Genomic DNA, 20,975 nt, shown 5'->3' with positions numbered 1-20,975 from the left:
GAGTTCCTAAATTTGAGGCCAGGGAAGAATTTTCTGCCATGTCCAAACAGAACAACACAATGCTGGATACATTGCCTGGAATGACAGGGGCATATCTGATTTAATCAGTTCTTTGTTGCTGAAAGCCATCAAACATTGCTGGTTTCTTCATTTGGTCTGTTCTCTTCCCAAGTGTGATATCTGCAATGTGTCCAGTTAACTAAAACTGCAGACTTTACAGAGATGTTGGTGAAACATTGTATTTGAAAGGATCAGTCTGTAGACTCAGTCCGAAATACTAAAGAACCTTGGACATACAAAATAACAAATTTAGAAAAGCAAATAATTTTTCTAAGATCTGACTACATCTTGAAATAGTTTGGGTGTTTCTTACTAAGTATCCTAACAGGATTGGTCACAAAGCTGAAGATCCCCAGTGTCTCTGTGCTGGAAAACTTGAGAAAAAAAAAAATCTAGCATTGTCAAGAAGGTGTTGCCACTGCTTAAGAGCTGCATATGGCCTTTAACTAGATGTCTCAGCAATTAAGGGTATTGAAATAGCATTAATCAAAATCACACTCCTTAAATTTGGCTGGAAATCAACCCTGTTTAGTGATGGTGTTTCTGTGGTATCATTAAAGAACTGTGGGTGGAACAGAACTGGTCAGATGAAAGTTATAGATGTTGAATGAATATTTCCTATTATTGTCTAAAGGTTTATACCTGTTTAGCATGGAGATCCATGGTATGAAGAATCAGGTCTGGCTTCAAATAAGATCAGTTGTTCCACCCAATAAAAGAGAGCCCCTCTTCTGTATAAATATTTTTCACAGTGAATTTTTCTCGGTTAAGAGTTCTTGATGGCTCAGATCTTTCTTTTGCACATCAAACACTGAAGGTATATTTGGGGTATTTTATTCCATGCTTTGAGTCTTCTTGCACACCTAAGTTGTTAATCACGAATTTATTAAGCACCTAGAAAGTTGTTCCTTAACGATTAAACAATACAGTTAATGTGACAGTTATTTCCAGGAAACTACTGCCTACCTTGGTTGTCAGTGTGGATAGGCTGAGGGGGGGCCACTCATTTTATTTCCCTCAATTTTTTGCACAGATTCCTAGCTGATCTTTTCATCTACACTTCAGTGTAGATTATTTAGAATTATAGTTAGAATATTTAATGTAAACTAGAACACTGAAACAGATTCAGAGAGGATAAATGTTACTGTTTTTTCAGAACATCTCACCATTACAAATGTGCCATGATCATGTTATCTGCATAGCTCACTGTGAATAAACCATCATGAAAATTTCTCATTTGTAAATTGCTACCTTGGGTTTTTCAAATGCTAAGTATCTTTCAGAGGGGAATTAATCTAAATGTTTGTACTCAAGATGAAAAACTGAACTAAGAACCAAAAGCCAAATGACAAAGTACATACGTCAGAACCATTATCAATATTTGATATTAACTTTGTAATTGCTGTTGTCTGCAGACAATGGAAGCCATTGATGGTGGGAAACTCTTTTCCACTGCCTACCTAATGGATTTAGGTGCCTGTATCAAAACATTACACTACTGTGCAGGTTGGGCTGATAAAATCCATGGGCGTACTGTTCCAATGGGTGAGTATTTTTGAGATTACAAAAGTACAGAACTGAAGCAATGCAATCTGTAAAGAATTGCCTTTTTCCTAAAAGTTGTGCCATGCAAAAAGTATCTCAAATGGAAAATATTTTAGACAGTTCTTAATATATGTTGTTTAAGATTTATCATAGTGCTTGTTTTAAATATTTAGTTCAGTTATTCACATTTATTTCTTGTTCTATACATCACTAATAAGTACTCTTTATTGACCCAAAGATTTTAGCCTATATGTACATCTAAGTCTGGTAGGTTACTTTTACATAGTGATATATAGTTTATGCAGTGGTACAGTAATGAAAACCAGGTATTTGCTTATTAAAGCTAAGATTAGGACAAACTATAATATGTGTTTCAGTTATAGGATAATGTATTAGGAAAAATACTAAGAAGAATGAGGAAAGTTTTGTTGAAATTTCATTCCATTCCCTCTCCCATTAAGCAGCTCTATGAAAATACTATTTCTAGCTGGCTTGTCTCAGAAGGACAAAGAAAAGAATAGTAATAAAGAAGGAATTAAGGAAAACTAGAGTGATAAATACTTCCAACTTTTTGGCATCACATAGATCTCCATGGTAGGCTTAATGGGATACACGTTTATCTGAATCAAAGAGAATTTTATACTTAATGGATTTGATTTAAGCTAAGATCTAATATAAAAAAATGCCTGATACGTACCTAGGATCACAAGTAGATTTTAAAAGAGCACTTTCCAAAAAAAAGGTGATAAAAGAAAAAAGAAATTGGGAATGCTCATTGGTGTGCTGTGCATACCATCTTGAAAAGCAGGATTATCACTGCAAAAAGTCAAACTAGAAGAATCAAACCTTGGAGCTATGAAGAAGGTAGATATTGAATCCAGATGTATTTTACTGTTGGTTTTTTGCATAGTTAAGATTTTGAAAATATAGTTTGTGAGTAAAATTATATCCAGCTAAGTTTGCTAGCCAACTTTATCTTCTTTCTGATTTAACTGTTTCTCACAAATGCTTTGTCTGAATGTCTAATTTATTTCTTCTTCCCCTAGACGGAAACTTTTTTACATTTACAAGACATGAGCCTATTGGTGTATGTGGCCAAATTATTCCTGTAAGTTGGAGTCATTTATATGAAAACATAAATGTTCTTGTTACAAATGGAAATGCTTTTGAAATTTTGTCTATACAAATGTATCTATGAAACATTATCAATCAAAAACTTTCAGGCCCTGAAAGACAGAGACTATCCTAGAGTACTCATCAAATTCTGCAACATGAATTTTTGATGACTCAGACCAGTCCAGCCTTGTCTCTCTTCTCCCTGCATGTGAAGGGAAAAAAATTAAAAAGATTGGCTGATGGATTAGTTTGAAAGACATAATTTTGTTTTGTTTTAGAATTAGAAAATAATTAGAAATAAAAAAGTAGGAGAGTGTAATATAAACAGCCTATAACCAATAAGCTCTTTAGGACCTGGACTATCTGTTTTGCTCTGTACAGCATCCAGACATATGAATCTTTATCTATAACTAATACTCATTTACCATGCTAATGGTGCAAATAACAATACAAAGAACGTGTCCCATAAGCACAGTGATTCTGAGTCATATCTCCCCAAGCGTCTGTTCGGTGTCACTTGTATTAAGTGATGATTCAAAAGGCCTGCTTGAGTCTGAACATCCAAATGAGTTGCTGTGAAAATGGTTATATGTACTAGACACTCCTAATCTACCCACCTTTTTCCACATGGTAGGTGTGAGCCGTCTGACCTGACCTGCTTGACAGCTTACCAAATTCTGAATCAGCTTGTCTATCAGATTGTCTGTCAGATTTGATTAGACATGTGGGTCCCACACATGTTCCTGATGTCTTTTAGTTGAGCTTGCAGATTTGTTTTCTCTTTAGACCACCACATTGATTTAGAGAACATCACTAGAATACGTTCAGATCCAGCCTCCAGAAGAGCTTGGGAATCTGCTGGTTTAGATTCTTTAGTAAGTCAGGCAAGATATTTCAAGAAAAGCACTCAGAGTCAAGATACATTAAAGAACTAGAAACGCTAGATGTGGCCATTTCTAAATAAAATTACATCTTGAAAGTTTAAGCAGTTAGTTAAAACACTTCCCTTATAAAACATTCAAGGACTCTTAGGTATATCTTTATCTTCTCTCCATTGAAATGGGAACCCACCAAGTTGGAGGTTTTTATGTAAACCAAAAACTTTGAGGACAATGTGAATGATGCAAAACACTTTTGCTAGCTCGTCATTTCCATTTACCTTCCACACACACAATTCCACTTCAATGATGAAGATCCAGAAATCCTTGTAATCCCTTACCTTATGTTATTTGTGCTCCTGTTTTTTTGAGAGTGTGGTGAGCTTGAAGTAAGGAGAGAGATAAAGAACAGTTGCATGTATACTCCTACAAGCCTTTCTGACATAATAGGTAACTGTTAACTGCCTTTTTCCCCACTTTCACAAAGGTAAGGCACACTGTGTCTTTTGTGCTGAGGATCATGGGGTCAGGGCTTCCAAAACTATTAGAAATATTCTCAAAGGGTCAATCTATTTTTCCCCCAGCCACATTGTTCCTTGTACTGCTGAATATGGGGTCCAAAGGAGTCGGCTGTTCTGCAGTCTGGCTGGACTGACCACAATAGACAGCTGACAGTGAAATCTCCAGCAAAGAGGGCACAGGCAGTATTACATGTTATTACCTTGCCTCCTTTAGAAAACTGAATTGATGATGAATGTGATCATTTATGATGGCAAAACTCCCAATTTCACCACTAATCCAGCAACTTTCTGTAAGGCATTGTGAGAGAAATACACATACTGTCTCCTGAGCTTTTAACTAAAACCTTGGATCCCCTGGACTCACATATACCAAAACCACTAGTCTTTGTACAGCATGGTTTGCCAGTTGCTTTTTCAAAATATCTTCCTTCTGAAAAGCGTTAAACAAAGAGTTCAGCCACCCAGTTGACAATTAGCACCATTATCATAGAAAAAGTAAAGGCATTTTTGTGATGTATTAGAAATAGGATACACCTTCTCATTTGTCTTTCAGTGGAACTTCCCATTGGTTATGTTCATCTGGAAGATCGCCCCTGCCCTTTGTTGTGGAAACACAGTGGTTGTCAAACCAGCAGAACAAACACCACTGACTGCCCTTTACATGGGATCCTTAATTAAAGAGGTAAGTCATCAACAACAGAGTTTTTTGCCCTTCTCAGAAATGTAAGAGTATACTGCAGCTAAAATGCCAAGAGGTAATATAAGACAGGGTGTCCTGTGCAAGTAATTGTCCCTGCATATCTAGCTTTGTGCTATGGAATTCACCTTACTGTAAATCAGTGAAGCAAATCCAGGGCAAAAGCATTCATATCTTTCAGCCTAGTCTACACAAACACAAAAAGACCCACAATAGCAATTTAGTAAACTCCATTCCTTGCAAATATATTTGTATTACAAAAGCACAGCACCTTTCAAAGTCAAAAGCAAATAAGAAGTCAAGAACACAGCACTGAGAGGTGGGTGGCAATGACTTTATTAGCAAAATTATCGCAGAAAAGGACATGTTTGTACAGCTAATTATTAATATTTTTTAATTGAATAAACTTTTCATCCACCTGGGTTTATTATTAACAGAGAGCTGTAAAACTGAACTGGTGATTGCTGCCAAACTTGTGAACTATCTTCACACAGAAACTGGGAGAATACACTTTGTGCTCTTGAACACAAGGAGTGTGGTAGTTTCTTCAGTGTCTCCAGAGTTACATTGACTATTGTGCCCAGCCCAGCAAACACACAAAGAACAGCTAAATAGTTTAGCTAACTTGTTTCTCAATAAAATCAACAAATGTAATCTAACTTATTTGAAGAATCTGTGCAGATGTCAATAATCACCAGCACAGTAATCTTGCAGACTATTAATGGAAATGACTTGGCACATTTTATTGCTCTGCTTCAAAACAATGATTCAGCAGAGCATACTGACTGGTTATGCATTAATATTTCACAGAAACTAAATGACTATGGGAAAGGAGCCAAGTCCTGCTGTTATTGCATCACATAGTAAAATGCTATTAGATAATATTGGGGAGCAGAAACTGCTTTTAAAAAAAAAAAAAAAATCAGACATACCTTCTCTATTCATTTTTAACAATAAGTATCAGAAAGTATATTTCTCTGAAAAAAGCAACTTTACAGGGTAAGTGACTCAGTTCTGCTCCAAGTCTAATGAAACACCTATTCTGATATTCTGATTTTGTGGAAGGAGAGTTCATAAGGGGGAATGTGATCAGTGGTCCATTTTGTATGCACACTTGCAAAGGTTACAGAGTGGTAATGACTGGTATAACACTAGAGCATTTTAGTAGAAAGCAAGATGATTTTCATTTTACCCATCCATTCAGTGTTCAACTGTCTGAGATGGTGAAGCATACAATTGTTAAATGTCCTTGGTGTGTTATCTGGTAAATATTATGGAGCTTTAAAAAAAGGTCAGTATTTATCTTATCGAGACCTTTAAGATTTATTCACCCAAATATAGCTGAGTTTTAATTTCCACCCAGATCACCCAAATAAATTTGGACCCCAAATCCCTGATAGCAATCAAAACCTCAATGATCACTTCAGTAGCTTCTTTACACTCATTCTGAAACTATCTGAAGACCTAATTTAACTTTCTACTTCTTAAGTGTCCATATTAAAAAAAAAGATATAGTCACATTTGGTAATTCTCACTACCCTTCTTAACAGTCACAAGGCTTCTTTGCTAATATGTAGAGAATAGCTTCTAATACAGACATGGAAATTAAATGCCTTAAGTGAGACAGTGTGAATTAGTCCCATAAAAATATTCATCTTTTTCTTTAAAAATTAAGTAAGAAACACAATGCTGTGCAAATGGAAGGAACCTCATTGTCTCATCAGTTCCACGAAAAATATTAATCTGAAATATTAAAGAGCATAAAAAGCATTGATAGAATATATCTGAGCATGAACCTGTAAGGAATTGAGATTGCTCAAAGAGAAGTAATTGTCTGGTGTCCATAACACAGGACATGAGGTTTAGGAGCTGTGACTCACCGGTTCAAATTCACCATTTTCCAAATGAAAATTGAATCTTTGCATGTAATTTCAAAGTCCTGTTTAATGCTAAAAGTAGACTCATTTAAGTGATAATACAGGAGATGCATCTTTTTGGTCTTTTAGTTCTATGCTTGTTCTGCAAGTGCCATTGAGAAGCCATAGATGCTTCATAAGCCAACAGGAAATTGAGCTGCACTTCACACATCCATGAAAGTTTGCCTGACAAGATGTTGGAATAGAATAAATTATTTTTCCTATAAATGGAACATAAATAATATGGAATTGGTGGGAAACAATAGGTTTGGTTTGACTTACAGGAAAAGCCTCTTTAAGTAGAAAATTTGCAAGATCCAGGAACAGTGCATATTTCAAGTAGCCAGGTTTTTCATGCTTGCTAGCTGATCTGCCTCTTTTGTGTTGTAAAGTCTCACATTGCCCACTCTCTTTCAACCCATGTCCAGAGAAAGAAACAAATCATTGAGTTTGAAGTACTATTTCCATCATTTTTCTTAATAGAATTTCAGTGTAAATCAGCAGATCATTAATGAAATTCCATCTAGCATGAGGGACAATGAACAGAAGTCAGCAAGTACACAGGGTGATTCAAATAGCTTTAATAAAGCAGACATGAATTTAAGTAATCTTTTTCTTTACACATCAGACTGGGAGAGAAAAGAAAAAAAAAATTATTCCTTGACAATGGAACTGAAAAAGAACTAAAATAAAATGTTCTTTTTATAAAAAGAGTAAGTTCAATAGCCTAAAAGACAGGTGAAGGAAAGAGAGTGTAATTCATGTGAGAATTAACACATTTTCAGCTCTGCGGCTGAGAGTAACTATATGGCTGAGAAAAGGTAGCTGGAGAACTGAAAACGGAAGACTATATGAGACATGTTCTTCTAGTCATTATCCTTCCCCGAATTTACAGGGTTCTCTCTTCCAATTCAGGCAGGATTTCCACCTGGAGTTGTGAACATTGTGCCAGGCTTTGGACCCACTGCTGGAGCAGCAATTTCTCACCATATGGATGTAGATAAAGTAGCTTTCACAGGCTCTACAGAGGTACTATAATGAATGCAAGAAAATACAAGCAGGAAATGTGCCCCTCTGATTCCCAGTAATGATTTAATGTCTAACTTGTTCTATGTAACTATTTTAACTTTTTTTTTTTCTTTCTTTTGGCTTCTGTTTGTTAAACAAAGTCTTTTTAATGATTTGTTGGTTATTATTAACTTCAAACATATTTAAACACTGTTTGCATTACAGGAAAACCCTTCAAACAAATGCATTCCATGAGATACAATAGGTTGTAATATACTGAGGCTATTTTAAGTCTTGTCCTTTAAAAAGAAAATACTTTCATAACTTTTTATTTGCTTCTTTCTTTAAGAATAATTATTTTTTAAAAAATGCAAAAAGTAAACCAGGCTGTGCTCCATTGTCTTTGATTGTAGTAACAACAGGATGATAGGAAGGTACTTCAGAAATCTCATTCCTGGTTCTGCACACACTTAGGTGAGGTGATGGCTTTTTGGTATGTGAACAATACTGATGATCATCTGGATGGTTGTAGAAGTGTATTTGAATATGTATCAGTTTAATAATTGAAAAGAAGGTCACTGTTAATTTTACCTAATCTTCACGCTGAAGAACTGTGATATGACCGAAGATTTCTAAGTGCAGGCATTATATGACTATATCCTTAACAAAGTAGAGTATATTATCTGTCTGCAAGCATGCTACATGGAAGAGTTTCCAACTGGTCTCTTAACTTCTTGGATGTACACTTCAAAGATAAATATCATTACCTCATGTCAAGGATCAGTACACACTGACTGCAAAAGCTATGTTCACTCTTAGAAATCTTTAGCTCTAAAATAACAGGAAAAGAAAACAATCCAAAAACCCAGCATATGAGAAATATCCCAGATGTTCCCAATGGACAGTAACAACTACAATTCCCAGTGCTCCATGTCCCTCCAAAGGGAGGTGGACTATAGGGTATATTCATAGACTTTGGTGGCAGTCATCTTCCTACAGTGTAATTTAGCAGAGACAAATAAAGACAGGAAGGCTGGCAGAAGAAGGAAGCTATCTGATGGTTGCTACGCACAAGCAGTTACAGACAAAAAGTCAATTTTTCCAGGACAATTCATATTAAGCAATTCCTTTAATTATGCCATCAATGGAAAGAAGCAGGGTAGGGGTTCTGCCTTGCAGTGTTCATTTCCTCTTCTTTTCTCTAAAGGAGAAACTGGAATAAGGCAGACTTGGCCTTGCAGACAGTGTAGATAGCTACTTTTTCTCTCATATTTTGTGCATCAAAGGGCTTTCCCATGTATAAAATCTAATGGGGGTAACTGGCAAAGCAGAAATCAGTGTCTACTTTGGTTTACAGACACAAGCAAGTAGAGTAGTGGTAACCAAAAAAGAACCAGACATCTTTGGCAGTTAACATGAGTGTGTCCAGGAGGAAACTTCTAGAAAGCATTCCTGGTTCATAGACTGCAAGTCATCTGCACCCTGACTCTTTTCAATTTATTCATTTATTTATTTATCATTTCTGCAGTTACTGGCATAGTAGACAACTCTGAATCAATTTACAGTTTTGAGAAACTCAGAGACATGTTATTGATGTCATAATAAAATTTTTGAGATGAAGCTGTCCTCTCCCTACCTTTTAGGTTGGAAAACTGATTAAAGAAGCAGCAGGAAAGAGCAATTTGAAGAGAGTTACATTGGAACTTGGAGGAAAAAGTCCTAACATTATATTTGCGGATGCAGACTGTTAGTAGCATTTTTATTATATAAAACTATTACTTTTATAAGTCCCGTGTTCTTTTTCTTTGACAGTAAATTATTTGTACCTGCTTACTGATGGAGTAATTTTTAATGTATTCTGGTCATGCCATAATTTTGAGTTTGAGTGCCACAAAAAATTGGTGGCTCCTGAAGGGATATAAACCTCTAAATACCTGTGCACCCTTACTTTAGTTAAGGATCATTTTAAGGCAATATTAGTGCAGAACCAAAAGTGACTAGACAGCTCTTATACAGATTTATTAACTTTTCAGCTGAATACCTCTTTTAGTACTGCTGACAGGGCAAATAATCTGCATTAAATCTACATTTCACATAGAACAACTGAATGTGTGTTTGTATAGGTGTACCGTGCTACTCTTGATAAGAGCAGTTTTGGACATAAGTGAAGGGATGAATATCTGTGTTTTAAATGGCCATAAAAATAAAAAGTGCTAAAATGGGAAATGAGGTGGAGTGACAAAGATTTGTAAAGAATTTATGACACAACCATTCAAGTTTATGATCTGATGAATTCTGCATTTCTTTGCAGTGGACGCTGCTGTGGAATTTGCACATATTGGTCTGTTCTACCACCAGGGACAGTGCTGTATAGCAGGATCTAGGATTTTTGTGGAAGAGCCTATTTATGATGAGTTTGTTCATCGGAGCATTGAACGAGCAAAGAAGTATACTCTTGGGAATCCTCTGTTGCCGGGTGTACAGCAAGGCCCTCAAGTAAGTAATGTTATGTATTTCTAATATAACTGTGACATGTCATTGCAGTTTATGTACTTCTGAACCTATCGTTGCATTAGTTAGAAGGTTAAGTTACAGTTGTCTAGAGGTTGGCCTGGAGGACCAGGAGGAAGAAACTGGAGTGATGGTTGGTTTTGCCACTATGAGAGGCCTAAGGGTGAGGTTTATCTCTCTTTCTAGTTCCTTTTATTATGGAATGAGAGTAGTTATATAGAATTGAAATGCTTTGAGAATGCTCCAGTGCAACAGCTGTAAAAGTGCAAGTACAGTCACCCGTGTCAGAGATTACTAACACTGTATTCAAATAGTACCACTGTAAATGAGTAACTTGAGGAAATAAAATTTAATAACGTCTTTTGACCTTTTTCAAGGTGTAGTCTTTCATTATGCTGCTCTCAGGTTTAGAATGTTAAACAATTAAAATGCATTATTTTGTACTTTTTCCTGCTTATGTTAAGCAGTTATGCCAATAGCTTCCCTATTAAATGAAGGCTAACATGCAACATTAAAAATCATAGCTATCACAATGCTGTGGATCCAGTGGATCACATTAGAGCATTGTTAAATTAGTTTTCATCTAGAGTCTTATTCCTGTATCAGCTGGTAGTACAGGATATATACTTTCTTGACAGAGTTATTATGCACATATTTCATTGTCACAGAATAAAGGAATGGTATTAGAAACAAAGCAAAAGCAGGAGACAAAGCAACTCCTACATATTTGTTAATGTAATGTAACATGTTCTTCATTCATTATCACATTCATTTTATGTAATCAAAGACACCAAGTAAATTTGAAAACTGTGTTCCAAGCCACACAAGCTTTGGAGCATTTTAAAATAGCAAGGATGCTATTTTGACATCCTGTGATGTGCCTTGCTAAAAGGCTAATATGTTCAGCTGAATAAATTTACATGTCAGAGGACAGAAAGATTGAAGCAAGTAAATTTCAGGTATCTGGTGTACAGCTAAGCCAAAACTAACAGGAATCCATTCTCATCTTATTGTGGCTTTACTGAGTTTGAAATTCATGCTAACAATTTAAATGAGAGATGAAAGTAAACTTTTACTGAAAAAAAAAAAAAAAAAAAGGAAGGTTAAAAATGTGGTAAAAAAAATTACTGACAACATTTGAAAGAACATGAAGACTCTTTTCCCCTCCAGTCTCATCATCTGCCTTTCTTGACTTCTTTTTCTTCATAGCAAGCTATAGCAAAAATCTTAACTTTCACAGGTTAATAAAGCTGCTCCTTTTAGAACTAGTATGATCCCATTTAAGGACAATTGTAAGCATGTGGTTTAGTTGCACATCAGTTGTGATAATGTTATTGTTGTGATGTTGTTAAATATCTCTCTTTGTCTTCAAATTCCTTGCTATGCTTTGACTAATTCTTTCCAGAAACAAAAAATTATAGCCTGTATCAGGCATATGCACACTGCTCTCTTGTCATAGAGTCTCCCTGAAATCCGTATTAGTCCTCCAATTCACAGGCTCTCTGGGGCAGCACCTGTCTCAGACAGCACGTTTGGGTAATGCTTTGCACAGTGGGCACCAAAGAAGAGCTAAAGGCCCTACTGGAATTCAAAAGATCATATATATGCTAATTCACACATTATTAAGAAAAATCCTGATTGTAATAATAACAGAGGGACAACTGGCAGCAACATGAGCTATATCTAATACTTGTCTTCAAGATGTTTATGCACGAGATATTTGGCCACTAGGCTAGTAGAAATTTCATGTCTTCAGCATACAGTAAAGCAATTGTTTGAAAACAAAATGACAAAGGCAATGCAGGGATCTAAAAATCACCTCCTCATAAATATATTTATAAATTCACATCCTTATAAATATAAGCTTTTACCACAGCTTTAGCTGACTAGCTGTTTAGTCTAATACACATACAGGATTCCCCAGAAGCTTTGAAAATGTGTTCTAAAAGCATGGTAAAACTTGTTGCTTAAACTGAAATGTGACCTTTTTATTGTAAAAATAAGAGAGTAAGATACACACCTACTCTGCTGACTGATGAGTATGATCACAGAGAAGAATCTCCTGTGCAAGAGCCACCCTAAAAGTAATCTCAGTATCTTCATGAGTCAGTGCTCAGAAGGCTGAACTCTAAAACAGTGAAGAATAATGAAAATGAAATATTAAAAAGAAAAAAAAAAAAAAAGAAGAGGGTGTTAGAGGCCTCTGTGAAGTACGTTTTCCCTTGAGTTTTTCTTGACATAAAGGAGAGGAGAGGAGAGGAGAGGAGAGGAGAGGAGAGGAGAGGAGAGGAGAGGAGAGGAGAGGAGAGGAGAGGAGAGGAGAGGAGAGGAGAGGAGAGGAGAGGAGAGGAGAGGAGAGGAGAGGAGAGGAGAGGAGAGGAGAGGAGAGGAGAGGAGAGGAGAGGAGAGGAGAGGAGAGGAGAGGAGAGGAGAGGAGAGGAGAGGAGAGGAGAGGAGAGGAGAGGAGAGGAGAGGAGAGGAGATCATGTGTGATCTGCTTCTAGTCCTCATTTACACTATTTCTTTTTATCCACTCTGTCACTGAAAACTGTAAGGAGTTAAAAAATGTAAGCTCCTATTGTACTGCCACCATAAACTCCCCTTCCAGCCAAAGACCATGCATTTTACTGTAGTATAGAGACAAACTGCAATATGCTTGGCATATGTTGAATTTGTTGGTAGGCTTGACTGAGTGGAGGGTCAGAGATTGGCTTCATACTGCAAATAATCTGCCATCTATGTTTTCAAACCACAAACATAAGTGTCTTTATTCCACTAATAAATAAGAATAAACTGAAAAGAGCATTGAATTTCAGTTATATTTTATTGTTGCTTTTTATCTTCCTTCAATAGTTTAGGAAACCAGTATGGCAAATCTATCAGACATAGTGAAATACAGGAGTCTTGCTGGCTAGATCAAGCCCTCTGCTATTTTTACAGAATCAAGCTCATCAATTTTCATTTTGATTAACCATTTGAAGTTGGCAAGAGTACTGGGAGAAGTATAAAACACATTAATTATATAGACTTTTTTCTTTTTTTTACTAAAGAGAACCAGGATATCAGTCCCTCTACAGCTGATCCTCCTGTGTCAAAAATTCTAATTAATGCTTTATTTGAGAAAAGCCTGCAAAGTTTTAAGAAGTTAGTGACAAGAATATTCTCAGGGGTCTGCAGCTGCTCCATTTCAACACATGCAACTAAACAAAGCTGCAACATTGAAGGTTTTGGTTAATGAGTTATGAGAACAATTGTTATCAGTGTGTGCTGTGTTGTTTCCTGTAATATCTTTCATTTAGATTGATAAGGAGCAGTTTCAAAAAATCCTGGAGCTAATTGAGAGCGGGAAAAAAGAAGGAGCTAAACTGGAATGTGGAGGAGGTCCATGGGGAGACAAAGGTTACTTCATCCAACCCACAGTTTTTTCTAATGTTACAGATGATATGCGCATCGCCAAAGAAGAGGTAAATAAATTCTTGGCAGTGTGTACTCTCACTGGAAATTGTTTGTTTAAATGTCTGTACAAAATATCCATTTAGAAGGTCAAGTGGCTACATAAAAATGCTCTCAGTAAACCTGTCGTTCCATCCTGGTGGTGTTTTAAATGCTTTTCTGGGTTTCTGATTCTCCTTTCACCAACTCAGTGGAGGTGAGGGAGAGGAGTATGGGGCTGGCCTGCCAAAAAAGGCTCTGGCTTAAACTGGCAGTAGATAAGAAATGCTGAGGTTCGAACATCATCCCATACTGGCCATGTCTCACATACCAGAATCATGGTAACTTGTAACAGAGAAGTAAACCTTGAAAGCACAGCTTGTGAACCCTGCACTGCTTAAGAAGCCACTTAAATTGGAATTTTGACACAATATGAACCAAGCAACTATTTTGCAATAAGAGAAAACAAATTGTGGTTCCACAGGCAATTTTTTGGTGGCAATTACAGATTTTTGCTTCTGCTCAGTTACTTAACCTAGGTCAGTTTGCAGATGTGTCTACACAGAGTTAAGGGGCTTTTACAGACCCAACTAACGTGGAAGTGCCATGGCATTAGTGATCATCTGCAAGGAATGGGAGTTAGGAATGCAGAGCTGTTATGCCATTGAGAAAAACAGTTCTGTAAGCACAGCTTCAGTCTAGTCATAACCTTTTTGTGCTTTTTTTACATCCATCTTAATTAATAACTGCAATTGTGCTGCAATTGGTATCCATTATAATTCTTAATACTAGAAAGCTCCTTCAAACATAGGTGTTGCTTTATATAGCTTTATATAGCTGCTGATGCAGTCTGTTGAACATATTGGTACATTCAGCAAGAGTCAACAAGCTGAGTTAAAATGAACACCGGAGCATCTAGAGTTGATTGTGACGGGGAAAGAGCTGTAAAACAGGGGAGAGTTGTATGAGAAATAATTTGGATTTTTTCTTCCTATCTGAGAGGCAGGTAGTAAACTGCAGAGACATGTTTCTTCACAGATCCATTAGTTTCCTTTCCATCAGCAGTACAAGAACTGTTTCTCTCACACTATTTTGAGTGTATTGAATAATGAAACCCCAGAGAGCCAAGGCAATTTAATGACGATCCAGGTTCTGAAACTCATAGCTTGAACAGTGGGAGAACATTCAGTGGTTTTCTGACCTATGTAAATCAATCTCTGCAACTCTAGTTAGAAACTAGCGCTAAACCCTTTCCAGGAAAATCAAGCAGAAAGCTCACAATCTAAGGGAACAGAAGTAATCCGATGTGGTAACATCCCCCTGCGCTACACAGCCTTGTCACTGCGTGGTGGGCATAGGCATCTCTGGCTGAGAACACAGAGCAGCAGTAGTGGGAGAGCAGAGCCTGGGGGACTATCTCACATAACACACATATGGAAAGCAGAATTAGGTGTTTCACTTGGTGTACATGCCCAGTTGTACAGCTACCTGAAGAGAGAAAAGTCTTATAGAAAGTTCAGAGGAAGGAAAATATTAATACCTCTCAGCTTTAAAACTGGAGCTTACCAAGAAAATACCAGTTCATTGATAATCAGTATTGATATGTAACACACTGTGACTCCATGACAACTACCTTTATGGTGGGTGTCTTTTCATCTTTATTTGTTTTCATATTTTTTAAAATTTATTTATCATTTTATTAATCATCTTACAGTAAGCTTTCTTGATTTGCTCCCTACTACAAAAGTTTTATCTTTTTTTGAATTTATAATCATTTTTAGAACTCTACATACACTCTTGACTGAATGAATTCAGACATAAGGCCATCTGACAGAAACAAGCTTTTAAATTATAAATTATTTACAGCAGTAAGCTAGTCCACTTCATATATTTAAATGTGTCTGAAACAGATATTTGGACCTGTTCAACAAATCATGAAGTTTAAAACTATAGATGAAGTTATCAAGAGAGCAAATAATACTACCTATGGCTTAGCAGCAGCGGTTTTTACCAAAGATATTGATAAAGCACTGACATTTGCAGCTGCTCTTCAGGCTGGAACGGTATGGTAAGTAATGGCTTTTTTAATCCTTCTGAATTTCAGGTGTTAATGGCAGCAATTTTAGGACATTTTAACACTTCTTTGGGTGGTATACTTTTGTATTTCAACTCTTTGCTTTCTTTAGAGAGGTAGTTAACGTCATGCTCCCGTGTCTCTCTTCCCCTCACTTCTCCATATTTAACATGTTATTAAATAAATACTTTTGTAAGTCTTCACACAATTGTCCTGTAAACTAAGTCTGAAAAAGGAAACTGACCTTTTCAGACTGCCTGAAAAAGAAGAGACAAAAGGAAATACCATGAAAGTGCCACTTTCCTTTCAGAGTCTGAGGATAGCCCAATACACACTTAATTTGTAGGGATCATTTTCTGTACTGTATGAAGATATTAATTATCTGTGCAGAACCTGTGACAGAAAAGATTAATAAAATATGGTTGAAAAAAACGAAGGAAACACAAGTCAGGGAGAGCTGCTACAAGGACAACTTTTTCCAGCAATAGAAAAGAACATGGAGCTGGAAAAGCAAGGGTGTAGAGATACAAAAGTGAAAGCTTGGAGGAATTGCAGGATGAGTCTAATGACTACTACTGACAGAGACCTACAGTTCCCTATAGCTATCTCAATTCATCAGAAAAAGAACAACCAAGTTTGTTTGAATGCAAAACATGTGTTGAACGAACTTACATTTTATCTGAAAGAACTTGCAACCAGAAAAATTCCTGCCCGGGTCCTGTGACCTAAAACATGTTTTCTAAAAATAAGCTAAGTTTTGTCTTAGGATATGGTATTCTTCAAACGAAAGATAGTTTAAAATAAAAGTGGAATCTTTTGGGTTTATTCTTACATGGTTGCTGGTCTGTATAGGAATCCTTAACTATGACCAGAGCCTCTTTTGTTGAAACCAGAAGACTGGCAGGAGGAGAAATCAAAAAATATTAAAATAGAGATTATCTGATGTGACAATGTTGCAAGATGAACAGAGCTTCTCAGCTAGGAAGCAGGATGCACATTCTGTCAATACTCTTCATACTACAAATTCCTCTTTGAAATTCCTTTCTTACTCATTATTGTATTTTTGTGTATAACCATAATACAGAATATGGTTTAATATTGAGTAGAACCAAATAAAACTTCCTAAATATATACTGAATGATCCTGAATTTAGCTACTGGAAGTGTACCTGCAGAAGACATAACTGTGACTAATCTTTGATTCAAGAGCTTACGTACTACTTAGAAAGGAATTTTATCATAACTATCAGTGAAATATATGGCTGTCATTCTGATTGAGGACCTTTGATGAATGTTAGAACCCTGAACATAAGTGTAGTTTCTGGTAATGTTTTGTTTCTCTGAACCTTGAACTACACACAATTTTGAAAATATATTATTCAGATATAGATTGTGAATATCACCATAGGTTTTTTTACAGTTGACAGAAAAACATTGATTTTTCAGAAGTTAAAATAGTTGTTTCAAACTGTCAGAAGTAATTTTCCTGTTTTTCCAGGGTTAATTGTTATAGTGCAATGTCTGCTCAGTGTCCTTTTGGAGGATTTAAAATGTCAGGAAATGGACGAGAAATGTAAGTAGATACTTTTTAAAATGTAGATTCACAGGGACTGCAAATGAAATTCCAATACTCTACTTTAAACATTCATAACTAGAATGTTCAGCCTGAGATTTTGTCAAAGCAGTCAAAATACTGTTTAAAGGCTTCATGTTGTCAGAGACAATGTCAAGCAGAGAATTCCTCTATAAAACAAATTTTAAAATTACTTAGATACACACTTTTAATGATTGGTTTTAGTAGTTTTCAGTCTATTGATATGCAAAACTGATCATTGTGTTTATGGTTTACAGTTTTTGCATATATTTAGAAACTGTCATTTACCTGAAGATATATATAAGTATAGTTTGTAGAATCCCCTTTAAGTGATAGGTTTTTGAAAACAAGACATTTCAAAACCCTTGATTTAAACAAGACTTTTCATTATAAATGTCTTGTGACAACAACACATTCCAGCTTGGTCAAAAGTTATGACAAAAGTAGTTCTCTGTAGTCTTCGGACCTTTGGCCTTTTCCCAAACTAGCAATGGAGGAGTATACAGAAATGTTAAGCTAATCAAATTCTTTCAAACTTGTAAATTTTAGTTCTGCTTCAGTTTGAATCCTATTCTGTCTCACTTGTATTCATACTGATCTTCATATTAGCAAGAGAATCATATAATGTTACATCATGACAGGTTTGATATCATGCATGTTCATTACATAACGTAGAAAGTTTTTTTGGAACACAAATCGTAAGCAGTCCTTTGTTAAAAATGCCATATATCTGGGAACAACAAATTTTCAGATTAATGAAAAGTCAAAACATGTAATTTTTCCCTTTCATTAAGCCAAATGCATAGTACTATTAATGAATAATGTAAGTAATTTAAAAATAGATCTGCAGGTAAAGAGCTTCAAAGCTTTTTTTTTTTTTTTTTTTTTTCCTATTTATTCGTGTTTTTTAAGAGATAAAGGCTAGGGTTTTCATGCTTGCTCATCACTGGACTTAATCTGCTCCTGATGGCAAAGCTCCCACTGACTTCTAAGGAAACAGTTATGACAGTGCTGAGAGCCTTAGAAAATGTCAAAACGGAAAAAAAAAAAATCATAATTTTCACCATTATTATCAAGGACTGTTTTGCATTTGCTGGGTGCCAAAAATTGGGAGATCTTAATTCTGAATTACAGCCTTTTGCAGAAATATTTTGGAGATTTATTTGCTGGAAATAAAAATAATAAAAGGCTGTCATAAAGATTAATATGCTCTGTAACAGTGCATTATGAAGGAGTTAAGCTTTTGTGCAAATGAAGTTTTTCCTAATGCTTGATTCAAAATGACAATTAGTGGACCAATAAAAATATTTCTGCTGAAGGGCAAGGAAATAATTAGCTCCAGATAGATGCCTGCCATGGAAAAAGGTTTTGTAAACATAGAATCCCAGAATAAGAGGTTGGGAGTTACCTCAGGATCATCTGTTCCAATCTTTCTTGGCAAAAGCATGGTCTGTACAAGATGGTGCAGCACCCTGTCCAGCAGAACTGTAAAACTGTCCAATGTTGGGGAATCCACCACTTCCCTGGGCAGATTATTCCAGTGGCTGGTTGTTCTAATTGTGAAAAACTTTCCTCTTGTGTCCAATCAGAATCTCCCCAGGAGTAACCTGTACCCATTGCCCCCTGTGGCAATCAGCTTTAGGAGAGTCAGAAATATGTGTGAAACAACTGCACTGAAGTAATCAGGAAGTCAGTGTGTCAAGCCATTGACTTCCCTCAATCCCAGAATAACATTCCCCATATAATTCTTGAAATTATAATACCATTATGAATCAAACTACCAAATGTCACATACTACCAGAACGCCTCTTCAAAAATTAAGAGAAACGGTAAACATTTTTCCACAGTACAAGAGTCCTGAGGACAGATTTCTGTTCTGCATACATATGTATCTAGTAAGATGGCAGTGAGAACTGGATATTATACTGTAGCAAACCCTTTTTCTATAAAAAAATCAATCATGTCTGAACGGTTTGACTGCATCAGGTGTCAAACATCAAGGCACACAAGCAAGCTTCATCTCATTAAGTAAAACATAAAGGTGGAATCATGCTAATAACATCTCAGTAAAACAAGCGGTTTTCACTGTCTGGAAGATTTCATAGTGGATTAATTATGTCACCCATTTACTTGAGATGAAGTATCTATTCTTTCTCTCTGGAGAAAACTCTTGACATCAAAGGAAGACCTTTGCAAACGTCTTGTTGAGCATGCCTGTGAAGACCTGAAATGTGCCTGATTTGCTGCACAGAAGCCCAGTTTAGAAATGCACTAAACTGATTAAATGCAATTCTTTTGCACAAAAAATGAAATTGCTCTCTCCCACTTTTCTCAAGAGACAGTTGCTGTAGCTTTTCAAAATACTTCCAGCAGAAGTCTAGCTGCACAAATGTCTTCCAAATATGTACAGTATAATCGCTACACATCTGTCCAATTGCACAGTCCCACTGAAAATCCCATCCAGGACATAACTCATATAAAAAGCATTACCATAAATACTGCTCTTTATCATAAATACTCTCTTTTATATAGGGGAGAATATGGGCTTCATGAGTACACGGAAGTTAAGACTGTCACAATCAAAATCCCACAGAAGAATTCATAATACTTCTTGAGGTGAAGAATTTAACATCTTCAAATGAATTTGAAAAAGCTATCTGAATTCTGTAAAGTTTTATGTCCCAAATTATTGATTAACCTTTTTTCTTTCTGATTGTATAAGAGATACTTGCTTACATTAACAATATCATGAATAATGTAGAAAATTTTAATGTGACTAACAGAAAAGGAAACTTTAATGTCTGGTACATAGATAACTAATTTTAAAATTCCTGTTCAGAAATAACTGGTTTTTATTTTCAGTGAAAGGTCTCTGTAGTGCTATGAAAACGTTCCTTTTTCAATATATGCTACAGGTACAGTTTGAATTTATGTTCTCTCTTAAATATTAGATGGCAAGCTTTCTGCATGTATTTTTCTTTGTGGCCTTAACAAAAGCACTTATGAATAATTAGCAGATAGATACTTCTTGTGTTATTCAAGAATAATAGACTTCTAGATATATTACTTAAATTACTGAATTTGTTCATCATACTACACAAATGTAATCTGGATAATATTAAACAATATTAAAATCCACCTTTAGAACCTAATATTGCTCCTTTCATTAGTCTTTTCTGGTTTACCACTGGACACATATGCCACATGTTTTGTATCCTTAAAGAGGCATTACTATCTTAATGGTGTGTTTAGGTCATCAGAAGCATACTCTCTTGTCTATATGGAGAATAAAACCCCTAATTCTTTGACAGTATTATAAACAGAAAAATATGAACACACAGAACACTGGATAATTTGCAAAGAGCCAGTACTTGGCTTTGTAGTGATAAGTATGAAAGAGTTTTAACAGATAACAATCAAGAAATATTGAAGAGGAAGAGGAGAAGGGGAGGTGAGGGAAGTCAGTCTCCTTTGTGATCTATACCTGCTCCATTTCTCTGATACTCATATGCCTGCAGATAACTTGCATGTTTTCCTCTCTCCTCTTTCCTTCTCTAGTCTATTGTTTCCCTTCATCTTTTTGCCTCATCCTCTCTCATATAGCTGCTTATTCTCATAAAGGTC

General features: G+C 35.9%; 1 protein-coding gene across 4 annotated transcripts in view; it reads left to right on the top strand.

Annotated features, from left to right (window-relative positions):
• The window catches only part of ALDH1A1 (aldehyde dehydrogenase 1 family member A1), a 37,307-nt gene extending 16,876 nt beyond the window's left edge, over positions 1-20,431 (top strand). For 2 of the 4 annotated variants that reach the window (XM_074931655.1, XM_074931654.1), the window contains 10 exons: positions 1,476-1,605; positions 2,652-2,713; positions 4,674-4,802; positions 7,649-7,762; positions 9,385-9,487; positions 10,053-10,237; positions 13,552-13,716; positions 15,595-15,752; positions 17,256-17,330; positions 19,884-20,431. In XM_074931655.1, coding sequence (XP_074787756.1) covers positions 1,476-1,605; positions 2,652-2,713; positions 4,674-4,802; positions 7,649-7,762; positions 9,385-9,487; positions 10,053-10,237; positions 13,552-13,716; positions 15,595-15,752; positions 17,256-17,330; positions 19,884-19,956 — 1,194 coding nt within the window. In that variant the 3' untranslated portion in view covers positions 19,957-20,431. The remainder of the gene's footprint in view (positions 1-1,475; positions 1,606-2,651; positions 2,714-4,673; positions 4,803-7,648; positions 7,763-9,384; positions 9,488-10,052; positions 10,238-13,551; positions 13,717-15,594; positions 15,753-17,255; positions 17,331-19,883) is intronic. The other 2 variants (XM_074931656.1, XM_074931657.1) reach the window with 2 other exon arrangements.
• Positions 20,432-20,975: the final 544 nt, after the last annotated feature.

Source organism: Athene noctua, chromosome Z (genome assembly GCF_965140245.1).
Source record: "Athene noctua chromosome Z, bAthNoc1.hap1.1, whole genome shotgun sequence".
Classification (NCBI taxonomy): domain Eukaryota; kingdom Metazoa; phylum Chordata; class Aves; order Strigiformes; family Strigidae; genus Athene; species Athene noctua.
This window is presented reverse-complemented; position numbering and strand designations above follow the sequence as displayed.